This window comes from Entelurus aequoreus, linkage group LG05 (assembly GCF_033978785.1).
Source record: "Entelurus aequoreus isolate RoL-2023_Sb linkage group LG05, RoL_Eaeq_v1.1, whole genome shotgun sequence".
Classification (NCBI taxonomy): Eukaryota; Metazoa; Chordata; class Actinopteri; order Syngnathiformes; family Syngnathidae; genus Entelurus; species Entelurus aequoreus.
Window position 1 is genome coordinate 59,912,085 of NC_084735.1, and position 20,810 is coordinate 59,932,894.

Consider the following 20,810-nt stretch of genomic DNA (forward strand, 5'->3'; position numbering starts at 1 on the left):
GGCTATGTTTCTCTTTGTAATCTCTGACTGTCTCATTCTAGTGTCATTGGAGCCAACGTGTACAACTATATTCGCATAATTAGTGGTGCGATTAGCCTGTCGTACGTGTTTACTAGGCCTGTTGCGAGTTAGCTCCCTAAGATTAGCTTCAATGTCAGGTGCTCTGGCCCCGGGGATACACTTTATTGTGGCTGGTTTGCTAAGCTTTATGTTTCGGGTGATGGAGTCCCCTATGACTAAGGTGTGGTGCCCGGTAGACTGGGGTGTAGGACTAGCTAAAGAGCTAAATCTATTATGCGTCTCAACCGGTACACCGTAGCTTGTAGGCCGCTTAGGACTGCTACAAGCTGGGCTAGTTAGCTCGCTACAGCTAACGCTAGCAGATGTGTCCGCAACATCTAAAGTTACGACATTACTCTGCTCTAACTGGCGGACACGGCCCTCTAGCAGAGCCAACCTCTCCGTGAGTATGGTGCAAGACGCGCAGGAAGCCATTACTCACAGTGTTTTCTGTCACCAAGTGAAGTTCCTGCTGTCCTCAGGGAAGTGGTCGCGGTCTTTAGAGGTGGTGACACCCCTGACAAGCACTAGATCTATCGTATTACCGTTGCGATGCGTGGGTTCATTTATTATTTGTGTAAGACCACAGCTATCAATTATAGTCTGGAGCGCCACGCATGGAGGGTCCGATGGGGTATTCATATGGATATTAAAGTCCCCCATTATGATTATATTGTCGGCGTGCGTCACTAGATCAGCAACAAACTCTGAGAATTCACTGATGAAGTCCGAATAGGGCCCAGGGGGGCGGTAGATAACAGCCAGGTGGAGAGGCAGCGGTGTGACAAACCTCAAAGTGAGCACCTCAAACGAGTTATATTTATTGTTTAGGTTAGGTGTAAAATTATAGTTTTCATTGTATATTAGTGCGACATCCCCTCCCCTTTTAAGAGGACGGGCAACATGTGCATTGGTATAGTTAGGAGGAGATGCCTCATTTAGCGCAAAAAAATCGTCTGGTTTGAGCCAGGTCTCGGCGAGACCAACGACGTCAAGTTTGTTGTCTCTAATGACCTCATTAACTAATAACGTTTTGGAAGATAATGATCTTATGTTTAAAAAGCCCATATTATAGGTAGTGGGCTGTTTTGAGGATTGTTTGTTGAAATTATCCGAAGTAGCAATATTAATAGTGTTGCGTTTATTATGCGTAGTGCACTTTAAATAGTTTCGACCATATCTAGGAATTGATACGACGGGAATTGTCCGATTGTTTGCTAGATGTTGCGATAAACTGAACGCATCATAATTAGCCACCTCAGTAGATTGCATGTCTGCCTCTGACACGGTCACAAAAGAAAAAACATTATGTGAGTTGTGTTTTATTCTAAGATAATTGCTATGTGTGCAGGGATTATCCAGCCTGTCGCCGGCTAGTTTTAGTTTAAATGGCTTCTTACCCGGACACTCCACGCTTCTTTGGTTAGCTTTTCCCTTTGTTGTTAAGCCCGCTCGGCATCCCCGCTTCTGCTTCCGCTCACACCGCTTACGTCGCCTCCATTGGCGGTCACCGCTAGCACTTGACTCCGCTGCTACAAAGGCCGCTCGATGTAGCCCGCATAGTATTCCCATGCTAGCGAGGAGGTCCACCGTACATGCATCTTTCAGTCTATAACAACCCGATCCATCCACATCCAGAATTGTCTGTCGGTCGTATGTGATCACAGAGTGTTCACGCTTTGAGCCAGCCATGAAATTGACAGAAATGACGGGTGTTTTTTGCCAAATCGCTCTACACTCCCAAGAGCGTCTTCAAGCTGCTGCATAGCAATGCGCCGCCATCTTGAAGAATTATCATAATTCATAAGATTATTATAATTTACTGAGCCTAGATCTTCCAGATTCTCTGGGACAACAACACCAAGTATGTTAACTGGACCATCTGTCCACAAAACATGCACTTTGCATTCCATTCGAAAGGACGTTCCCTTTAGATTTCCGATCCTTAACATTTTACATTTATCATAATAAGCTTAAGGCCAGATTGCTGTGAAAATATGTCCAGAAGATTAAGAAGGAAAAATCTTATCTTTGTGAATCAGCCTTTTCTGACATGAACTTCATCAAGAACAAACACAGAACATGCCTCACTGATGCACATCTGCAAGACTCACTCAGAGTTGCAGTGTCAAGTTACACACCAGAGTACAACACACTAGTTAACAGTATGCAATGCCAGGCTTCCCACTAACTGACAAAGAAACAGATAACAGATTTGGTGTCCAATTCAAAGTGTGACATGATTTTTTTTTAAATTTGAGAGTTCACTTTTGTATTTTACATGAGTTATTATTTGTACAAACATGGTGCAAAGTAATTCATGATTTGTTAAAAAATGTTAGTGGTTCGCTAGTTAAAATGGGATATTGTGATTTCCCAAGACTGTCTTAGAAGTGGTCATTTGAAAATGTTCAATTTGAAAAATGTGCACATAGAGAAAATATAAAAATAAAGTGTTGCATATTGATATTTATCTGTTTCTATATATATTTATTGTGAGACATCATTAACATGATCAGTGTTTCCACAAAGATAAATATCATTAACTATTAATAATAACATAGAGTTAAAGGTAAATTGAGCAAATTGGCTATTTCTGGCAATTTATTCAAGTGTGTATCAAACTGGTAGCCCTTCGCATTAATCAGTACCCAAGAAGTAGCTCTTGGTTTCAAAAAGGTTGGTGACCCCTGCATTAGGAGAATGACAGAATCAATACAGCGGGTCATGAAAAAACACAATATAAACACACCAGTTAAGCCTCATACAAAAACAAGACTGTTACTTGTACATCCAAACGACAAAATAGACCCAGATAATAAATGCAATGTAATTTAAGAAATCATGCAAAAAATTCATACATCGGAGAAACAAGGGACATTCAACACAAGAAGAAAGAACATCAGAAAGAATGTGAAAAAGAGACAGCTGAAAGGTTCACACAAGAAGCCTAAAACAAAAATCCAAACAGGATATCTTAAAATCAGCTATATCAGATCATTACAAAATAAATAACCACATCATGGACTGGGACAACGGTAAAATCATTGGGAAAGAAGGTCCATCCATCCATCCATCTTCTTCCGCTTATCCGAGGTCGGGTCGCGGGAGCTGCTGTCCCCGCGACCCGATTCCGGATAAGCGGTTGAAGATGGATGGGTCGCGGGGGTAGCAGCCTAAGCAGGGAAGCCCAGACTTTCCTCTCCCCAGCCACTTCGTCCAGCTCCTCCCGGGGGATCCCGAGGCGTTCCCAGGCCAGCCGGGAGACATAGTCTTCCCAACGTGTCCTGGGTCTTCCCCGTGGCCTCCTACCGGTTGGACGTGCCCTAAACACCTCCCTAGGGAGGCGTTCGGGTGGCATCCTGACCAGATGCCCGAACCACCTCATCTGGCTCCTCTCGATGTGGAGGCGCAGCGGCTTTACTTTGAGCTCCCCCCGGATGGCAGAGCTTCTCACCCTATCTCTAAGGGAGAGCCCCGCCACCCGGCGGAGGAAACTCATTTCGGCCGCCTGTACCCGGGATCTTGTCCTTTCGGTCATAACCCAAAGCTCATGACCATAGGTGAGGATGGGAACGTAGATCGACCGGTAAATTGAGAGCTTTGCCTTCCGGCTCAGCTCCTTCTTCACCACAACGGATCGATACAGCGTCCGCATTACTGAAGACGCCGCACCGATCTGCCTGTCGATCTCACGATCCACTCTTCCCCCACTCGTGAACAAGACTCCTAGGTACTTGAACTCCTTCACTTGGGGCAGAGTCTCCTCCCCAACCCGGAGATGGCACTCCACCCTTTTCCGGGCGAGAACCATGGACTCGGACTTGGAGGTGCTGATTCTCATCCCAGTCGCTTCACACTCGGCTGCGAACCGATCCAGCGAGAGCTGAAGATCCTGGCTGGATGAAGCCATCAGGACCACATCATCCGCAAAAAGCAGAGACCTAATCCTGCAGCCACCAAACCAGATCCCCTCAACGCCTTGACTGCGCCTAGAAATTCTGTCCATAAAAGTTATGAACAGAATCGGTGACAAAGGGCAGCCTTGGCGGAGTCCAACCCTCACTGGAAACGTGTCCGATTTACTGCCGGCAATGCGGACCAAGCTCTGACACTGATCGTACAGGGAGCGGACCGCCACAATCAGACAGTCCGATACCCCATACTCTCTGAGCACTCCCCACAGGACCTCCCGAGGGACACGGTCGAATGCCTTCTCCAAGTCCACAAAGCACACGTAGACTGGTTGGGCAAACTCCCATGCACCCTCAAGGATCCTGCCGAGAGTATAGAGCTGGTCCACAGTTCCACGACCAGGACGAAAACCACACTGTTCCTCCTGAATCCGAGGTTCGACTATCCGGCGTAGCCTCCTCTCCAGTACACCCGAATAAACCTTACAGGGAAGGCTGAGGAGTGTGATACCACGATAGTTGGAACACACCCTCCGGTTCCCCTTCTTAAAGAGAGGAACCACCACCCCGGTCTGCCAATCCAGAGGTACCGCCCCCGATGTCCACGCGATGCTGCAGAGTCTTGTCAACCAAGACAGCCCCACAGCATCCAGAGCCTTAAGGAACTCCGGGCGGGTCTCATCCACCTCCGGGGCCTTGCCACCGAGGAGCTTTTTAACTTCCTCAGCAACCTCAGCCACAGAAATAGGAGAGCCCACCACAGATTCCCCAGGCACTGCTTCCTCATAGGAAGACGTGTTGGTGGGATTGAGGAGGTCTTCGAAGTATTCCCTCCACCGATCCACAACATCCGCAGTCGAGGTCAGCAGAACACCACCCACACCATACACGGTGTTGACAGTGCACTGCTTCACCCTCCTGAGGCGGCGGATGGTGGTCCAGAATCGCTTCGAAGCCGTCCGGAAGTCGTTTTCCATGGCTTCTCCAAACTCCTCCCATGTTCGAGTTTTTGCCTCCGCGACCGCCGAAGCCGCACACCGCTTGGCCTGTCGGTACCTGTCGCTGCCTCCGGAGTCCTATGAGCCAAAAGAACCCGATAGGACTCCTTCTTCAGCTTGACGGCATCCCTCACCGCCGGTGTCCACCAACGGGTTCTAGGATTACCGCCACGACAGGCACCAACTACCTTGCGGCCACAGCTCCAATCAGCCGCCTCGACAATAGAGGCGCGGAACATGGTCCACTCGGACTCAATGTCCAGCACCTCCCTCGTGACATGTTCAAAGTTCTTCCGGAAAGAAGATAACACATTTAAACGATGGATTAAGGAGGCGATCAAATTAAGGAAGCGGCCTAAAAAAAACATCATTCGGGATCCATCCATCCATCTATTTTGTACCGCTTGTCCCTTTCGGGGTTGCGGGGGGTGCTGGAGCCTATCTCAGCTTCATTCGGGCGGAAGGCGGTGTACACCCTGGACAAGTCGCCACCTCATCGCAGTGCCGACACTGATAGACAGACAACATTCACACTCACATTCAAAATCAATCGCATACCTGGGACTCCCTCCTCCATTAACCATCAAGCGGCAGGAGCCAACCAGGTAGACTTGACAGGTCTGCCTGGTTGGCCATGCCTATAAGAACAGCTGAGCAACACGTCACAGTGGTCAGGTGACCCTTTTGAAGAAGACCGCAGATGACAGTCGAAACATGTCAGGTAAAAATATACCAGAAATATTGTCAGACTACAAGAACATTTGAAAAGTATACTAACTATGATCATCTAAAGGATCGTTATTACAGTTTGTTACAAATAACATACGTCTACATGTTAAATCTGTCTTTTCTGCTGCTGCTTGCTGTCTGAATATACTGTATGATGTAGTGTAAAACACAAAATGACACAAATGGCATCTCTGCATGCATTATAACTCTAAAGTACTTTTTCGACATTCAAATTGTATTTATTGATGAATAAAACATAAATAATGGGAAGAAATTGCCCTGCAATCATATTCCAAAACTGAAAGACTTACATGTTTCTTCAAGGCAAGGCTCAGCTGAACACAGTGCCACCTCCTTGTCTGGAGCAGCGTCCATGTGCCTGTCATGGCTGTAGATATGTTCTGATTGCATCACACCACAAATAGCATACATTATTTCATTTAAATAATAACTTACGTTTCAGCCAAATGAGCCAATAGCAATAAAACAATAAATACAATAAAAAACAATTTAAGTCTGGGTTAGCAACTTTTTCACCCTCTTTAAATTTTTCTGGATTTTCTGCTTTACAGATTTTGCCTATTTACTATCTGTTTACTTAAAAAGTTCACCTAATTGATCTTATAGTTATTGTATGCAAACTACTCTTGCTGTCCCTGAATAGGAATAACAGCAACAATAATCCTGTTGCTGTTAGCCTGTATAAGAAAAGTCATGATGCTAATGCTAAAAATGAATTAGCTAAATGCACATACAGCACATACCTCTGCTTTCAGCCCGTATTTCCTCCTCTTCATTCCTTTGCTTAATAGGCCGCAGCAGATAACTTTTATGTCCCCCTTTACCTCGTAAAAGATTATCAATCAGATAAAATTGCTCTCCTCGCTTTCTTTGATCATGACACAATGTGCCGTCTAGGCGTCACCTTTCACCAGCAACAAAGGGGGATCAAATGAGTCATATTGCAGCCAATATTTAAGAATTCTAATGTTGGTGGCCCCGTAGTAAAACCTAAAGTTTGGTAATTCTAATACCCCCGACGATTTAGGTCTCTGTAAATATTGTTTACCTATGAGTCTTTTTATTCCAAATGAAGTCTAATCTATTTTACGAAAAAAGGACTAAAGGAAAAAGTGGTATACACTGCCATAAATAGTAAAATAACAAACATACATTCAATTGAACAGAGTTGACATGAGCCACTGTAAATACATTGAGGACTAGCGATCAAAATCTCCCTGGATTCTGAACAAAGTTGCCTTTATAAAGCTCTGCAAGTGTATATGTAACCTGGACACCCAAGTATGTGAAACTTTTAAAAGGAAAATTGTGAAGACGGTATTTCTGAGCAGCACAATTTATAGGAAATATTTCACTTTCACTCAGGTTCAATTTGTATGGAGACACATGTCCAAAAACTTGGAAAGTATCCAAGGCAGCCAAGACCGAGACACAGATGTCTGACATATACAAGGTAATCTGCATAGAGAGAGACCTTGACCTGCACATTGTGTCTACATATGCCTGTAATAAGCAGGTTGGTACAAAGTGCTATTGAGGCTCAATGGCAAGGGCAAAAAGAAATAGGCTCCAGGGGTAGCCCTACCGCGTGGAACGGCAAAGTCGAAAATATTCAGATTTAATATTATTTGTCCTGACCGAGGCCTCAGGAAATGAATACAGGAGCTTAATCCACAAAATAAAACTGTTTCAAAGCCAAATCTCTCCAGGACATAAAATAGGTAATTCCACTCCACTCGGTCAAATGCCTTTTTTAGCATTAATAGATGTAAGTGTTAAGAGCAGGCACATCATACAATATATTACAAACGTCGAAGATTAGAAGTGTAGTGCCTATTCCGAATGAACCCGGTTTGATCAGCATTAATAATAGAAGGGAGAATAGTATACAGACATAAAGCCAGCAGTTTGGATAATAAATTAAAGTCCACATTTAACAGGCAAATAGGACGATACAAAAGTGCACAACAAAGGTGTTGTGCTCATTGAAGCTTTGTTGAGCGTTTGCGGAAGGCGGCCAGATTCAAACGATTCACTGTATATGTCCAAAAATAGGGCGGCTAGTTTATGCCAAAGAAAAAAAAAATAGGATAGCCATCTGGTCCTGAGGATTTACCATCTTGTAGTGATAACGCTGCAACATTTAATCCCGCAGCAGTAATTGGTATCTCTCACTCTACTGCAGAGGACTGTTCAACTAAGGGGATGTCCAGATTGGCAAAAAAATTTTCAAGCTCAGGAGTAGAACAATGAGAAGATGAGTAGAATGACACATTAAATTCCTAAATACATTACTAATCTCAAGATCAATACCTGAATCGGATTGAATCTGCAGAATATAATGGAATCTAGCGTAGTTGATGAGCTAATAGTTTGCCATCTTTATCGCCATGTTCATAAAACTGAGATCTTGAATGGAGTATTTGTTCAGTAGCACGGTCCGTCGCAAGGACATTAAGTTCTGCTTGTAGAGAGAGCCCCACAAAAAGTGTCTAGGTTTTGAGAGGTAGAGTATAAGTTATCTAACATAGATATGCGTTGTGTCAAACTAGTCAATAATTATTTCTGTTTTTTCTCATAACTTGCATAGGATATTATCTCCCCCTAATGTTTGCCTTCAGTGTCTCCCAGAGTACAGAGGCCGACATCCTGAGAGTCTTGCTCAATAGCACAAAAAAATGTATTTGATAAAATCCACAAACTCCTCATTTAAAAGTAATCGCACATTTAGACGCCATGACCAATGTTCCCTCTAATTGTTCATGTGTCTGAGCAAACACAAAAACTCCCTGAGCATTCGTGGAGCACATGTGAGCAACATCACATGTGGCAATACCAGCAGCACACCTGTCTCAAACCAATCTTTTATAATAACACTTAAATGAGAGGAGTCATTTTCATGAGATTATTTTGTAATATTAGTGATTTGGCCCACTTGTAATGAAAATAAAAGAAATCTTGTTTTTAATAAGCTATGGATTAGTATTGTACAATATGTCTGGGTGGGGGTCCTGCTTTGGAAATCATTTGTACCCCTTTCAGAGATCACATTTAGTTCCCCTTAAACATCCTCATGTTGCACAATGAAATGTAAGCATAGGATGAAGTGTGCATTCCTGTAACTTTCTCTAGTAACAGCATTTCATGATTAATATAAATAAATTAACATTAATAATAAATGACAATAGAATAAGCACACCATACGGAGTCATAGTGTAACTTTGTGTGGTGTCTGAGTTGTCCGACTTTTTGTGTGGCCATAAACGCACCAGTGGCTTAGTGGTATGCGTGTTGGTGACAGATGACAAGTTGGTTTTGGTCTGGTTTGTACAGCAGAAAATGACTAGTTTTTCGAGATAGAAGTGTTTTACTCATGTTTTTGGTGTGGTTATGGCCGAATATAAACAGTTTTGCTCAATAAAGTGATCGATATAATTCCTTTCCTCGAAGCATCTCAATAGACGTTACAATAATTGAACGGTGTTCAATTGAACGATGTTCAATTGAACGGTGTTCAATCGAACGGTGTTGACGAACACCGTTAGGGCCGCTTGTTGTCACTGTCACTTAGAGTTGCATTGCAAAATTATACAGAATAAATGTGTTTATTTTGTTTAGAATTCAGATGGGATTTGATTTGGTGCGCGGCATATATTTGCTGTGCGCAGAGGACGCTTGAGCAGTGCGCAATTGCGCAGGCACGCACCTTAGAGGGAACGTTGGCCATGACCCATTTGTGGTTGTGGTTGTCAGATTTTTGAAGAGTAAATCCATTGAAATTGGAGCATGGTCAGAGATAACAAATGCATCTTATTTGCATATTCATATAGAGGAAAGTAATTTATTATCAACTTGAACTTAGTCAATGCGGATGAAAGTGTGATGAATGATAGAGGGATTAAAAATCACCAGACATCTGAAACAGAATTTTTTTCCATGAAAGACTGAATTACCTTAACAGACCGTGATGGTGGGCAACTTTTTGGGTGATGAGTGATCAAGCTGGGGATCGAGCCAACAGTTAAAATCTCCTCCTAGTATTAAATAGTACATTGACAAGTCAGGGAGATTCAGAAACAGACATTTAAAAAAGGTGTCATTGTCATAGTTGGGAGCATAAACATTTACAAGGGCTACTGAGGTGTTGGAAATCTGGCCAGTGATGATAACATACCTCAGAATTACTATTCCAGTGTACAAAAGGAACAGATTTATAATAATTATTAATAATTATGGATATGCAATATTGGTTGAGGTTTTGTTGCAACCACATTGAGAAGCTTGCAAAAATCTTTATTCTCCCTTGAGTAGGACATCAGGTCAAGGCAAATCAAATCTCCCACTGTTTGTTAGTTGCTTTGCCGTGATGTGACTGGGTGAATAAAACCTTTTTTGCATTAAATGCAGCTAATATAGGTGATTGAAACTGACAGGGGCAGCACATGGCTGTGATGATGAGTTGGTGCTGGTGGGGGTTTGGCATAAAGTACCAGTAGAGTATGCCTTTAGATGTTGACAGATATTTGATACCTCTGAATTATGCACACATTACATATCACTTTGGTTTATAGATGCAACACTGAGTGTAAAATGCTTCCACATAGAACTTGAGCAAGTTTTTTTTATTTTGGAGGACCAAGAAATGGCTCAACACCAACCACACTCTTTTCTATTTGATTGCCCAAATCTATGTGGAGAGTTTCAGCTAAGTCAATGAGTGACGGGAAGCTATGCTAAGTCTAACTAGGCTATAACCTGCATTTTTCTGTCTGCAAAAGACAAGAGTGACTTAAATGTACCAAATAACTCCCACCGATTCGACACAACTACACAAGCCTTGTTTTAACCTTTTTAACCGAATGCTAACTTTACTATGTCAAGAGTCTGTTGTCGAAATTACCAAGCTAACAGAGCTACATAAACATAGGGTACATGACAGCAACCGACTGCAGATGCGTAATGGAATAATCTCCCGATCAATATATACTATACAGCCCCTGGAACCCAGTTACGGTACAAAAATATATTCAACAAAAATAGTGATGCAGTTAAATCTTTTGGCGCTTCGCCAAGCTTTCTCTGTTGTGTGGAGCAGGCTATGTCAGTCACCTCTGTTACTCCGCCCGACTCTTGCACATCACTAATACACTCATCCGGACATGCAATGCGCTGTGGGCTCTCATGAGAAAGCGCAGCTTTTTGACTGAATGTTTTTCCTGTTCCCGAATACACATATTTTTTAAAGTATTTGTTTGAAATAAGTATTCGTATTTGTGCCTTTCCGAATACCGTATTGGGGTTCGGCTCCACCTGGGTCCACACCCAACCACCCCGAAGCTCTTGCAGAAGCATCTCTCAGCAACATCCCCGCCCCACAATAAGCAACCATCACACCTCTTCTACACTGACAAACAACGCAGTCGGTGCCAAATATGGGACATCTAGTTAGCAAATAATGTGCACTAAGGTATATGATTGAATAAGACGAACAAGGCTGTTTAATTACAGCTTACTATCAAAACCTACTTCTTCAATCAAATGTGCAAATATATATAACGAAGAGCAATATACAACCTGTAAATTAGTCAATAAGTAAATTATTAATAAGTATTTAGTAGTCATTTTGACAGAACACTGGAACTACACCATCTGAACAAGGCAGAACACAATTGACAAAAAAGGCAACACATCTCCCACTTCTGGGGTGAAGTCGGGAAAAATGTAAATCGTCTTGCCCATATAGGATAGTGGGGAGGCCTCACCCGCCCTTCGTAGAATCTGGGTCCCGACTTGAAATAAATTCACTCGGCCGAGGAAGTTCGCCATCTTTAGGCTTAGCGCGGAGGGTCCGGTAAGCACGGCCCAGCGTGGGCTTGTCATTCTAGTTTCAGGACATCCTGCAAGAATTGAGTGGTGAAATCAGTCGGACGGAGGGCCCTCACAGCCCACAGAGAGGCTCACCACTCGGACATTATTCCAACTTCGAGTGGCCATGCATATCATCAAATTTTTTTAGAGAGGAGATCCACGGTGGCAGTTAGCTTGTTGACGCTAGTACGGAGTTTGGTTAGCTCGTGAGTATTAGCATTAGCAGAGAGCTCCAGGCTAGTGATGGCCTCGCTATGGGACAAGAGGATGTTCTCAAATGGCTCCATAACAAATGCTGTCTCTCCCTTGACGACGGATTTAAGATTGTCAAGGACATCAACTCAAATTTTGTCCATCTTCTGACTTATACTCTTCAAAAGAGGACCGAGTTGGCGACTGACTCTTCCATGATAGCTGGATCCAGTGACGCACAAGACTTGGAGGAGCTTGGCTTGTCAGATTTCCCTCCGCCAGACATCGCGGAACTCATAGGCACAATCCACAAAAAACAAGTTGCACATGACAGGCCACTAAAAAGTATGGTAGAAGTGAAGGATGGAGTTAGTAAAAGTGCCAATAAAATATAAAAAAGGTCACATTTCCACGGAGCCTCTGCAAAGCATGCCTTGCACCGATCATGCTCAGCCGGAAGTCCGCACGAGACCTCTTTAACAGTGTTGTTGACTACTGGATCAAAAGCATACTTCACCACTGGCCCTGTATTGGAGTCAACTTCTACTTCTGCTTCATGGACCTGTGCTACGCCAATGGTGTTGGGCTGTTTTTGACACACCTGGATACCATCACCAGAGAATTGTTGACATTTTTGATTGATTGATTGAGAAGTTTATTGACATCTTAAAGAATTGAATCCATGTAATGCTTTAAAAGGCAAATTTATGGCACAAAAAGCCAAAAGGCTTGTTTCCATTGTGGTACACTAAATATTCATCAAATTTGATGCATTCAATAATAAAAGATATATAACCTGTAACATGTATATAAAAAATGACGTTAAAAAAATTGATAAATTATGTACATATACACAGTATACATGTCAGGTGATTTGAAAAACAATATATACAAAAAATGGGGGGTAAGGAGGTGTATACACTATGTACATGACACTATGTACATGACTATGCACATGTTGACTCCAAGAGTGTGCAAAACAGAATGAGAAAATATATATAAACTATAACCACATATAAACCTGTTTGACGCTTCGAAGAGTGGCTGGGGATCAATTTTGGTTCAGATCAGGTAGAGGTTGAGCTTTTAATGCCATTTTTTCACCCGAGAGAGTGTTGTCCAATATACAACCTAGGTAAATTACCTTGTCTTTGCTGGTGATTATGGTATCACCTGCTTTAATCGTAAAACCCGGGGATTTACCTAGGTTGTGCTTGGACCCAAATAGGATGGACTGTGTTTTACCCAGGTGTCGTGACAGTTTGTTATCGGAAAGCCAGAGACAGAGATTACTTAGTTCGGTGCTGAGTGCAGTTTCAACCTTCAATTTTTCCCTGTCCGAGGCCAGGATTGCAGAATCCTCCGCGAACAGGAACAAATTGCTGTTACATGCTGATTTAATAATAGAATAACAATGGTCCCAGAATGCTCCCCTGTGGGACACCGCAGCTCACCTTGAGGGGAGAGGACAGTGATCCGTTCACATTAGTGGGAGAAATCTTGCTCCTGGCCCTCACCGTCAGCTGGGAAAATACAAAAATTCAGTCACTGTCGGATTTTATACTGTCATCACCATCCATGACCAACATGTTGAGGTGGTCGAAAAATTGGTTTGAATCCAAGAAAGAAAATCTTTCTTGTTTGGAACCTGAAGTTGCAGTTTGTCAGCATCATTGGTTGCCTCCAAAGAGTGTGGCGGAGTGCAAATTAAGAATGTGCACAAATATGTTAGATTCTTGCTTAGTGCTCCTGTGTAGATCTGAAACCTGGAGTCTTTCCACAACAACTACTTGCTGCCTTGATGCATTCAACAGGACCTTCTTCCAGAACATTTTGTTATTATTTTTTTATAATTTAATTTATTTAGCTCAGCTTCCTTTGACCACACATCCTGCTATAACCTATTGGCGTGGTGCCAGTACAACATTTCTTTTATCAATCAAATCAAATATACTAGCTAAATAAGTTTTCTTTTTAGATTACACTTGAACGAGTCTCATGTTGTTTAGCTCTGAATTATTTGTTTACATTTTTTTGTTTTTACAAAAATAAATTTCTACTTTCCAGGCCATGAAAGTTGTTTCAAAGAAGAAGTTAATGAAGCAGTGTGGTTTTCCACGTAAGTCCTGTTTCTGTGTGTGTGTGTGTGTGTGTGTGTGTGTGTGTGTGTGTGTGTGTGTGTGTGTGTGTGTGTGTGTGTGTGTGTGTGTGTGTGTGTGTGTGTGTGTGTGTGTGTGTGTGTGTGTGTGTGTGTGTGTGTGTGTGTGTGTGTGTGTGTGTATACAGTCATGGTCAAAAGCTTACATACACTTGTGAAGGACATAGTGTCATGGCTGTCTTGAGTTTCCAATCATTTCTACAACTAACATACTTGTTTGTCACAAAAAACATTCATGAAGTTTGGTTCTTTTATGAATTTATTATGGGTCTATTGAAAATGTGACCAAATCTGCTGGGTCAAAAGTATACATACAGCAATGTTAATATTTGGTTACATGTCCCTTGGCAAGTTTCACTGCAATAAGGTGCTTTTGGTAGCCATCCGCAAGCTTCTGGTTTAATTTTTGACCACTCCTCTGCACAAAATGGGTGCAGTTCAGCTAAAGTTGTTGGTTTTCTGACATGGACTTGTTTCTTCAGCGTTGTCCACACGTTTAAGTCAGGACTTTGGGAATGCCATTCTCAAACCTTAATTGTAGTCTGATTTAGCCATTCCTTTACCACTTTTGATGTGTTTTTGGGCTCATTGTCCTGTTGGAACACCCAACTGCGCCCAAAACCCAACCTCCGGGCTGATGATTTTAGGTTGTCCTGAAGAATTTGGACGTAATCCTCCTTTTTTCATTGCCCCATTTACTCTCTGTAAAGCACCAGTTCCATTGGCAGCAAAACAGGCTCAGAGCATAATACTACCACCACCATGCTTGACGGTAGGAATGGTGTTCCTGGGATTAAAGGCCTCACCTTTTCTCCTCCAAACATATTGCTGGGTATTGTGGCCAAACAGCTCAATTTTTGTTTCATCTGACCACAGAACTTTCCTCCAGAAGGTCTTATCTTTGTCCATGTGATGTCAGATAAAACAAAATGTGAACTGATTTAAACGTGTGGACAATGCTGAAGAAACAAGTCCATGTCAGAAAACCAACACATTTAGCAGAACTGTACCAACTTTGTCAAGAGGAGTGGTCAAAAATTCAACCAGAAGCTTGCCAGAAGCTTGTGGATGGCTACCAAAAGCGCCTTATTGCAGTGAAACTTGCCAAGGGACATGTAACCAAATATTAGCATTGCTGTATATATACCTTTGACCCAGCAGATTTGGTCACATTTTCAGTAGACCCATAATAAATTCATAAAAGAACCAAACTTCATGAATGTTTTTGTGACCAACAAGTATGTGATCCTGTGTAGAAATTATTGGAAACTCAAGACAGCCATGACATTATGTTCTTTACAAGTGTATGTAAACTTATGACCATGATAGTATATATATATATATATATATATATATATATATATATATATATATATATATATATATATATATATATATATATATATATATATATATATATATATATATATATATATATATATATATATATATATATATATATATATATATATATATATATATGTATGTATGTACAGTATGTATGTATATATATACATACACATATATATATATATATATATATATATATATATATATATATATATATATATATATATATATATATATATATATTTATATATATATATATATATATTTATATATTTATATATATTGTATACGGTATACTGTATACTGTGTATATATATATTCCAACGTGATGTGTCGTTCTGGGTGTTCTACAGGTCGCCCACCTCCTAGGGGACCCAAGGCAGTCCAAGGAGAGCAGCCTAAGTTCCTCGGACCATTGGAAAGAGTCTACCAAGAGATTGCCATCCTTAAAAAACTGGACCATGTCAACATTGTCAAATTAGTGGAGGTGAAAGTTAAAAAACCAAACTTCTTCGAATACACTCTCAAATCAATAATAGAAAGATGATGACAATTCCACCTTTTAGTGAAATGACTCATCCACAATTCAGTGTTGTACATACAACGTATACGACATGTATAGAATACATGTTATACAATCTACAGTACACAATTTAATTGTGAACTATTCAATGTATACAATGTGTACACATGTTGTTTACATTTTATAGTACATTATTTAATTGTGTACTCTACAATATTTAAACATACAATGTACAAACATGTAACGACCTGCCGGTGTGGCTGTTCAAAAGTACATTGTTAAACCTCTCCCTGACACCTTATTGAGTTGACAGCTCAGGCTTATAGAACAATGCCGAGCTATCTGGCACTCTCATCCAGAGGGCTTAGGTTCGAGTCCCGGACCAACTGTGTTACATTTGCAAATGTAAATGACTAAGGTATTCATAACATTTAATTGTTTTATGTATTTTAAATATAAATGTATGACAATTATATTCATTTTGTAAAATTATGCCTTATTGAACTATTTTGTAGAATAATCTACACAAAAATTTAAATTGTCATTAAATGTCGCTTGTATCCATGTGACAGTTAATGATCATAACCAATCAATCAATCAAAGTTTACTTATATAGCCCTTAATCACAAATGTCTCAAAGGGCTGCACAAGCCAAAAAAACTCAACCCAATGGGAACAACCAGAAACTTTGGAAGGAGCCGCAGATGTGGGGATCCCCCCTTGGGTGACTGGTACAATGTATGCCGAGTGGATAATAATGGGTTAATGTGAGGGTCCAGTCCATAGTGGGGCCAGCAGGAGATCCTCTTACATGTAGACACGTCGGGGTGCTGAAACATCACCAACTGATGCATAAGGAGTGGTCACCCCTGGTCCCGACTTAATGTGAAAATCCAGTCCATTGGGAGGCCAGCAGGGGATCATCTTGAATGGAGACAAGCCAGCAACGCAGAGAGGTCACCAACTGATGCAAAGAGGAGTGGTCCATCCTGGGTCCCAACTTGGAACAGCTAGCGCTTCATCCGTGGAGGCTGATCAGTGGTCACCTGATTACCTCTCCACACAGGAGAGGGGGGCAAAGCAGAAATGAGAGACTGAAGATCAACTGGTCTAAAAATGGGTTTATTTAAAGGCTAGATTATACAAATGAGTTTTAATATGAGACTTAAATGCTTCTACTGAGGTAGCATCTCTAACTGTTACCGGTAGGGCATTCCAGAGTACTGGAGCCAGAATAGAAAATGCTCTAAAGCTTTTTTGGGCTCTGGGAATCACTAATAAGCCGGAGTTCTTTGAATGCAGATTTCTGGCCGGGACATATGGTACAATACAATCAATAAGATAGGATGGAGCTAGAACGCTTAGTATTTCATACGTAAGTAGTAAAACCTTAAAGTCGCATCTTAAGTGCACAGGAAGCCAGTGCAGGTGAGTCAGTATAGGTGTAATGTGATCAAACTTTCTACAGTATGATGGGTTAGATACATACAGCAAGTACTTGTTAGATGAGTTAAATGCATACAGCAAGTACTCTATGACAAGTTGACTACATACAGTAAGTACTAGGGATGTAAATCTTACAACAACTCATGATTCGATTCAATTATTTTCTTGGATTGGGGGAACGATTCGATTTAGAATCTTAACTCAATTCAACACAGTTCTCGATTCAAACTGATTCCTGCAATATAATATTTAGTATGAAAGTTAAAATAAATCCTTCTCAAAACCGGTTACAAAAGTTATTCTCGGCTGCTAACGTACAACGTATAGTAAACGCATACTTGCCAACCTTGAGACCTCCGATATCGGGAGGTGTGGGGGGGCGTGGTCGGGGGCGGGGGCGTGGATGGGGGCGTGGTTAAGAGGAGAGTATATTTACAGCTAGAATTCACCAACTCAAGTATTTCATATATATATATATATCTTTTATTATACATATAAATAAAATAAATACTTGAATTTCAGTGTTCTGGAGGCTATCCAGTAGATGGCAGCATTGTCCTGTTTAACTTCTCCGTTCATGAATGAGTATATCATTGCGGCCACCGTGTTCAATGGAGAAGTCTGTTCTACATAATGTACAGGCAACATACATAGCCCTTCCCCTTCGAACTGTCCTGGATGAACTGAAATTCTTGTTTCCATTCGTTTTGGAACTTGCAAGCGTATTTCTTCATCTTGCTCGTCGACGGCGTCGCCATGTCTGTAACTTCCTCGTTCTTCTGCTTCGTCTCCTTGTTGTGTGCGCAGTTGTGCACTCTACTCTCTAAAAGCCGTAGATGTTATGACGTCATTGGGCAGCAAGCTGTTTATATTGTGGGAAAGCGGACGTGAGAACAGGCTGTCCCCACTCAGGTCCGCATTGAGCTGGAGGGGGCGTGGCCTCCAGCTCCGGCTGAATACCGGGAGTTTATCGGGAGAAAATTTCTGCCGGGAGGTTATCGGGAGAGGCGCTGAATACCGGGAGTCTCCCGCTAAAAACGGGAGGGTTAGCAAGTATGAGTAAACGGCACAAAGAGTAGGGAGATGACCTAAAAAGTATCTTTAAAAATATTTTATTTAATGAATCAATATAGAATTGGAATTACATTTAGATTTAGAATCTGATTAAATTAGAACTGTGATTCAGATGTGAATACATATTTTTGATCGCAGTATTATTTTTGTTGCAGGTGCTGGATGATCCTGCAGAAGACAATCTTCACATGGGTATGTACATCATATTTGATTTTTAGCCCACTTTTCGACTGTGCCTTTAGCATTTAAGCTAGTAGCAAATATGTATACAACTCATTCAGTTTTTACTGTCAGGTCACAATTGAAACATCAGTCATAATTCTGATCATTAAGGGCCACAGGCCACATACAATCAATAACTGACATACATTCAAATCCAGAAAACAGCGTAGAGTAGGCTGACCATACGTCCTCTTTTCCCCGGACATGTCCTCTTTTGTGGGGGTGTCCGGGGTGTCCGGGCGGGGTTTCTTAAATGCCTCAAATGTCCGGCATTTTGAATTAGGGTTGCGTGTATTTTCAATGTACGTCCAGGGTTAAGTTAAGAAGGGGTTAAAAAAAAAACTGAAGGTGCGCGCACGTAGCAGCATTCGTGAGGGAGGGGCAGAGACACAGAGTGAGAGAGCTAGTGAGTGGACTCAGTGGAGAGAGACAGACAGACATGAGAACAAGAAATGCCTAAACGTAAATGCAACTTCACGGATGATTTGCGGCAAAAGTATTCGTGTTTTCGTCCTGGCTGTGACACATGGGAAGCAGAATGCACTGTGTGCAAAGCAGCAACGTATGTATCTGTGGCAAATAAAGGGGCCAACGATCTACAAGCCCATATCGACACTACAGAGCACAAAACAGCTGTGCAGGGCGAGAGCTCGTCTGCTGTTTTTTGTTTAAATTTAATTAACTTGTTTTGAGGCATTATTTATGTTTACATTGTATACAAGAGGTTATTTTGAATATTTCTACCTCTGCACTTTTTTTTCCAAAACTGTGAATGTTACAGAATAGAAGTGTGACTTATTTTGTTATACTGTCAAGTAGTGTTGGCGTTAACGTACTTTTTGTGACTTTTTAACGCATTGAAATCAGAAAGGACGCAGATTATTATTTTCTTTAAAAAAAATTTTACCATTTGTGGCCCACAGCTAATGTTTTAAAGGCCCACGGCACATTCTAAAAATACTATTAAAATTAACAAAAACATAACAAAAGTGAAATGAAAAAGCTTAAAGGTGAAATGTAATTTAGAAAAAGTTGCAATGTTGACTAATAAAACAAAGCTGTTTTTTTTTTTCTTTCAAACTGTCATTGCTCAAAACATAATATTGAATCAAAATCAATGTTATTATGAATTATTGACCTATCAAAGGTTCCGATTACTTCACATCAAATATTCCACTTTGAAAAATATTTTTGGTGGAAGATTTTGCATATTTTGTGTGTTTGCCATAAAAAACATAGTTTTGTTTGACAAAAAAGGGCGGAAAACCAACAAACAAAAAAAACAACATAAAAAAAACTAAAACTTTTTGAAATGAGGAATAGATCCAAAGTTGATGTAGACTCCAGAGATTTAAGCGTTAAATATGCCCTGGCACACCATTATCATCATTTCATGACCCAAGCAAAACACTTTTTACACTTTTATACTGAAATAAATACACCTACAACGTATTAAATAAAAACATACTAAAAACTAGCAGCAGTGGTAAAGTTTATATCCATGAAGGAAAGAAGAAAGTGAATGAATGTTTATAACTGAATACATTCACATATGTATACACATTTGTTTTGTTTTGTATTATCTTTTTTAATGAATTAAGTAACGTTTATGACAACCTTTTTCCAAAACACAATATAGAATGTGAGATATAACAGGATAATGCATACATTTGTCATTTGTTTTCAAAACGCTTACAAAATAGTGGGACCCCAAAAATTATGACTTGATGGGGTCCATGGGACCCCATTTTGAAAATTCCTAGCGCCAACACTGCTGTCAACAGAGGAGAAAAAATGCTTTATTTAAAAAAAAAATATTTATAAAGCAAGTTCGAGCAAATTTTCACGCCTTGGCGTGCTGCCCGCCTTGGCACGCATATATGTGTCCTCTTTTTGGGATTTCAGAATATGGTCAGCCTAGCGTAGAGAAGAAAAAAATCAGATGTGTTAAAGTGTGCGCACGCACGAATCCAAGCACATTTCTTTGTTACTTGACAATCAAGGTGAAATTTATCGCAGATGTTTATGTGGCTGGGCACGCCCAGATCCCGCCCGCTTATAAATACCCAAATTATATTGAAATGAGCCATGTGCCTGAGATCTGGACACTCTGGCCAATTAGAATTCAGTATGATTCAGTAGTAGGTGCTTCTTTCTCTTGTTTCGAGCGAATGAAAGAAAGAGGTTGAGTTTAAGAGCACACGCTCTTAACCCTCTTTTGTGGGCTCCCATAACCACACCTAGGCTGAAATTAA

General features: G+C 41.1%; 1 protein-coding gene and 1 long non-coding RNA gene across 12 annotated transcripts in view; one reads left to right on the top strand and one right to left on the bottom strand.

Moving 5' to 3' along the window:
- Positions 1–20,810, top strand: part of camkk1a (calcium/calmodulin-dependent protein kinase kinase 1, alpha a) — a 207,455-nt gene that overhangs the window by 107,778 nt on the left and 78,867 nt on the right. For 9 of the 10 annotated variants that reach the window (XR_009826310.1, XR_009826311.1, XR_009826313.1 and 6 more), the window contains exons 5-7: positions 13,850–13,901; positions 15,644–15,777; positions 18,489–18,525. Coding sequence is in view for 5 of the 10 variants with exons in the window: in XM_062048496.1 (XP_061904480.1) it covers positions 13,850–13,901; positions 15,644–15,777; positions 18,489–18,525 (223 nt within the window). In the remaining 5 variants the exon portion in view is untranslated. The remainder of the gene's footprint in view (positions 1–13,849; positions 13,902–15,643; positions 15,778–18,488; positions 18,526–20,810) is intronic. The other variant, XM_062048499.1, reaches the window with a different exon arrangement.
- LOC133650826 (uncharacterized) overlaps positions 1–20,810 on the bottom strand; it is a 38,351-nt gene that overhangs the window by 9,835 nt on the left and 7,706 nt on the right. The window contains exons 3-4 of one of the 2 annotated variants that reach the window (XR_009826316.1): positions 16,625–16,869; positions 13,237–13,305 (exon numbers count right to left, since the gene is read on the bottom strand). This is a non-coding gene — a long non-coding RNA (uncharacterized LOC133650826). Of the gene's footprint in view, positions 1–12,514; positions 13,306–16,624; positions 16,870–20,810 lie in introns of those variants that run through there. The other variant, XR_009826315.1, reaches the window with a different exon arrangement.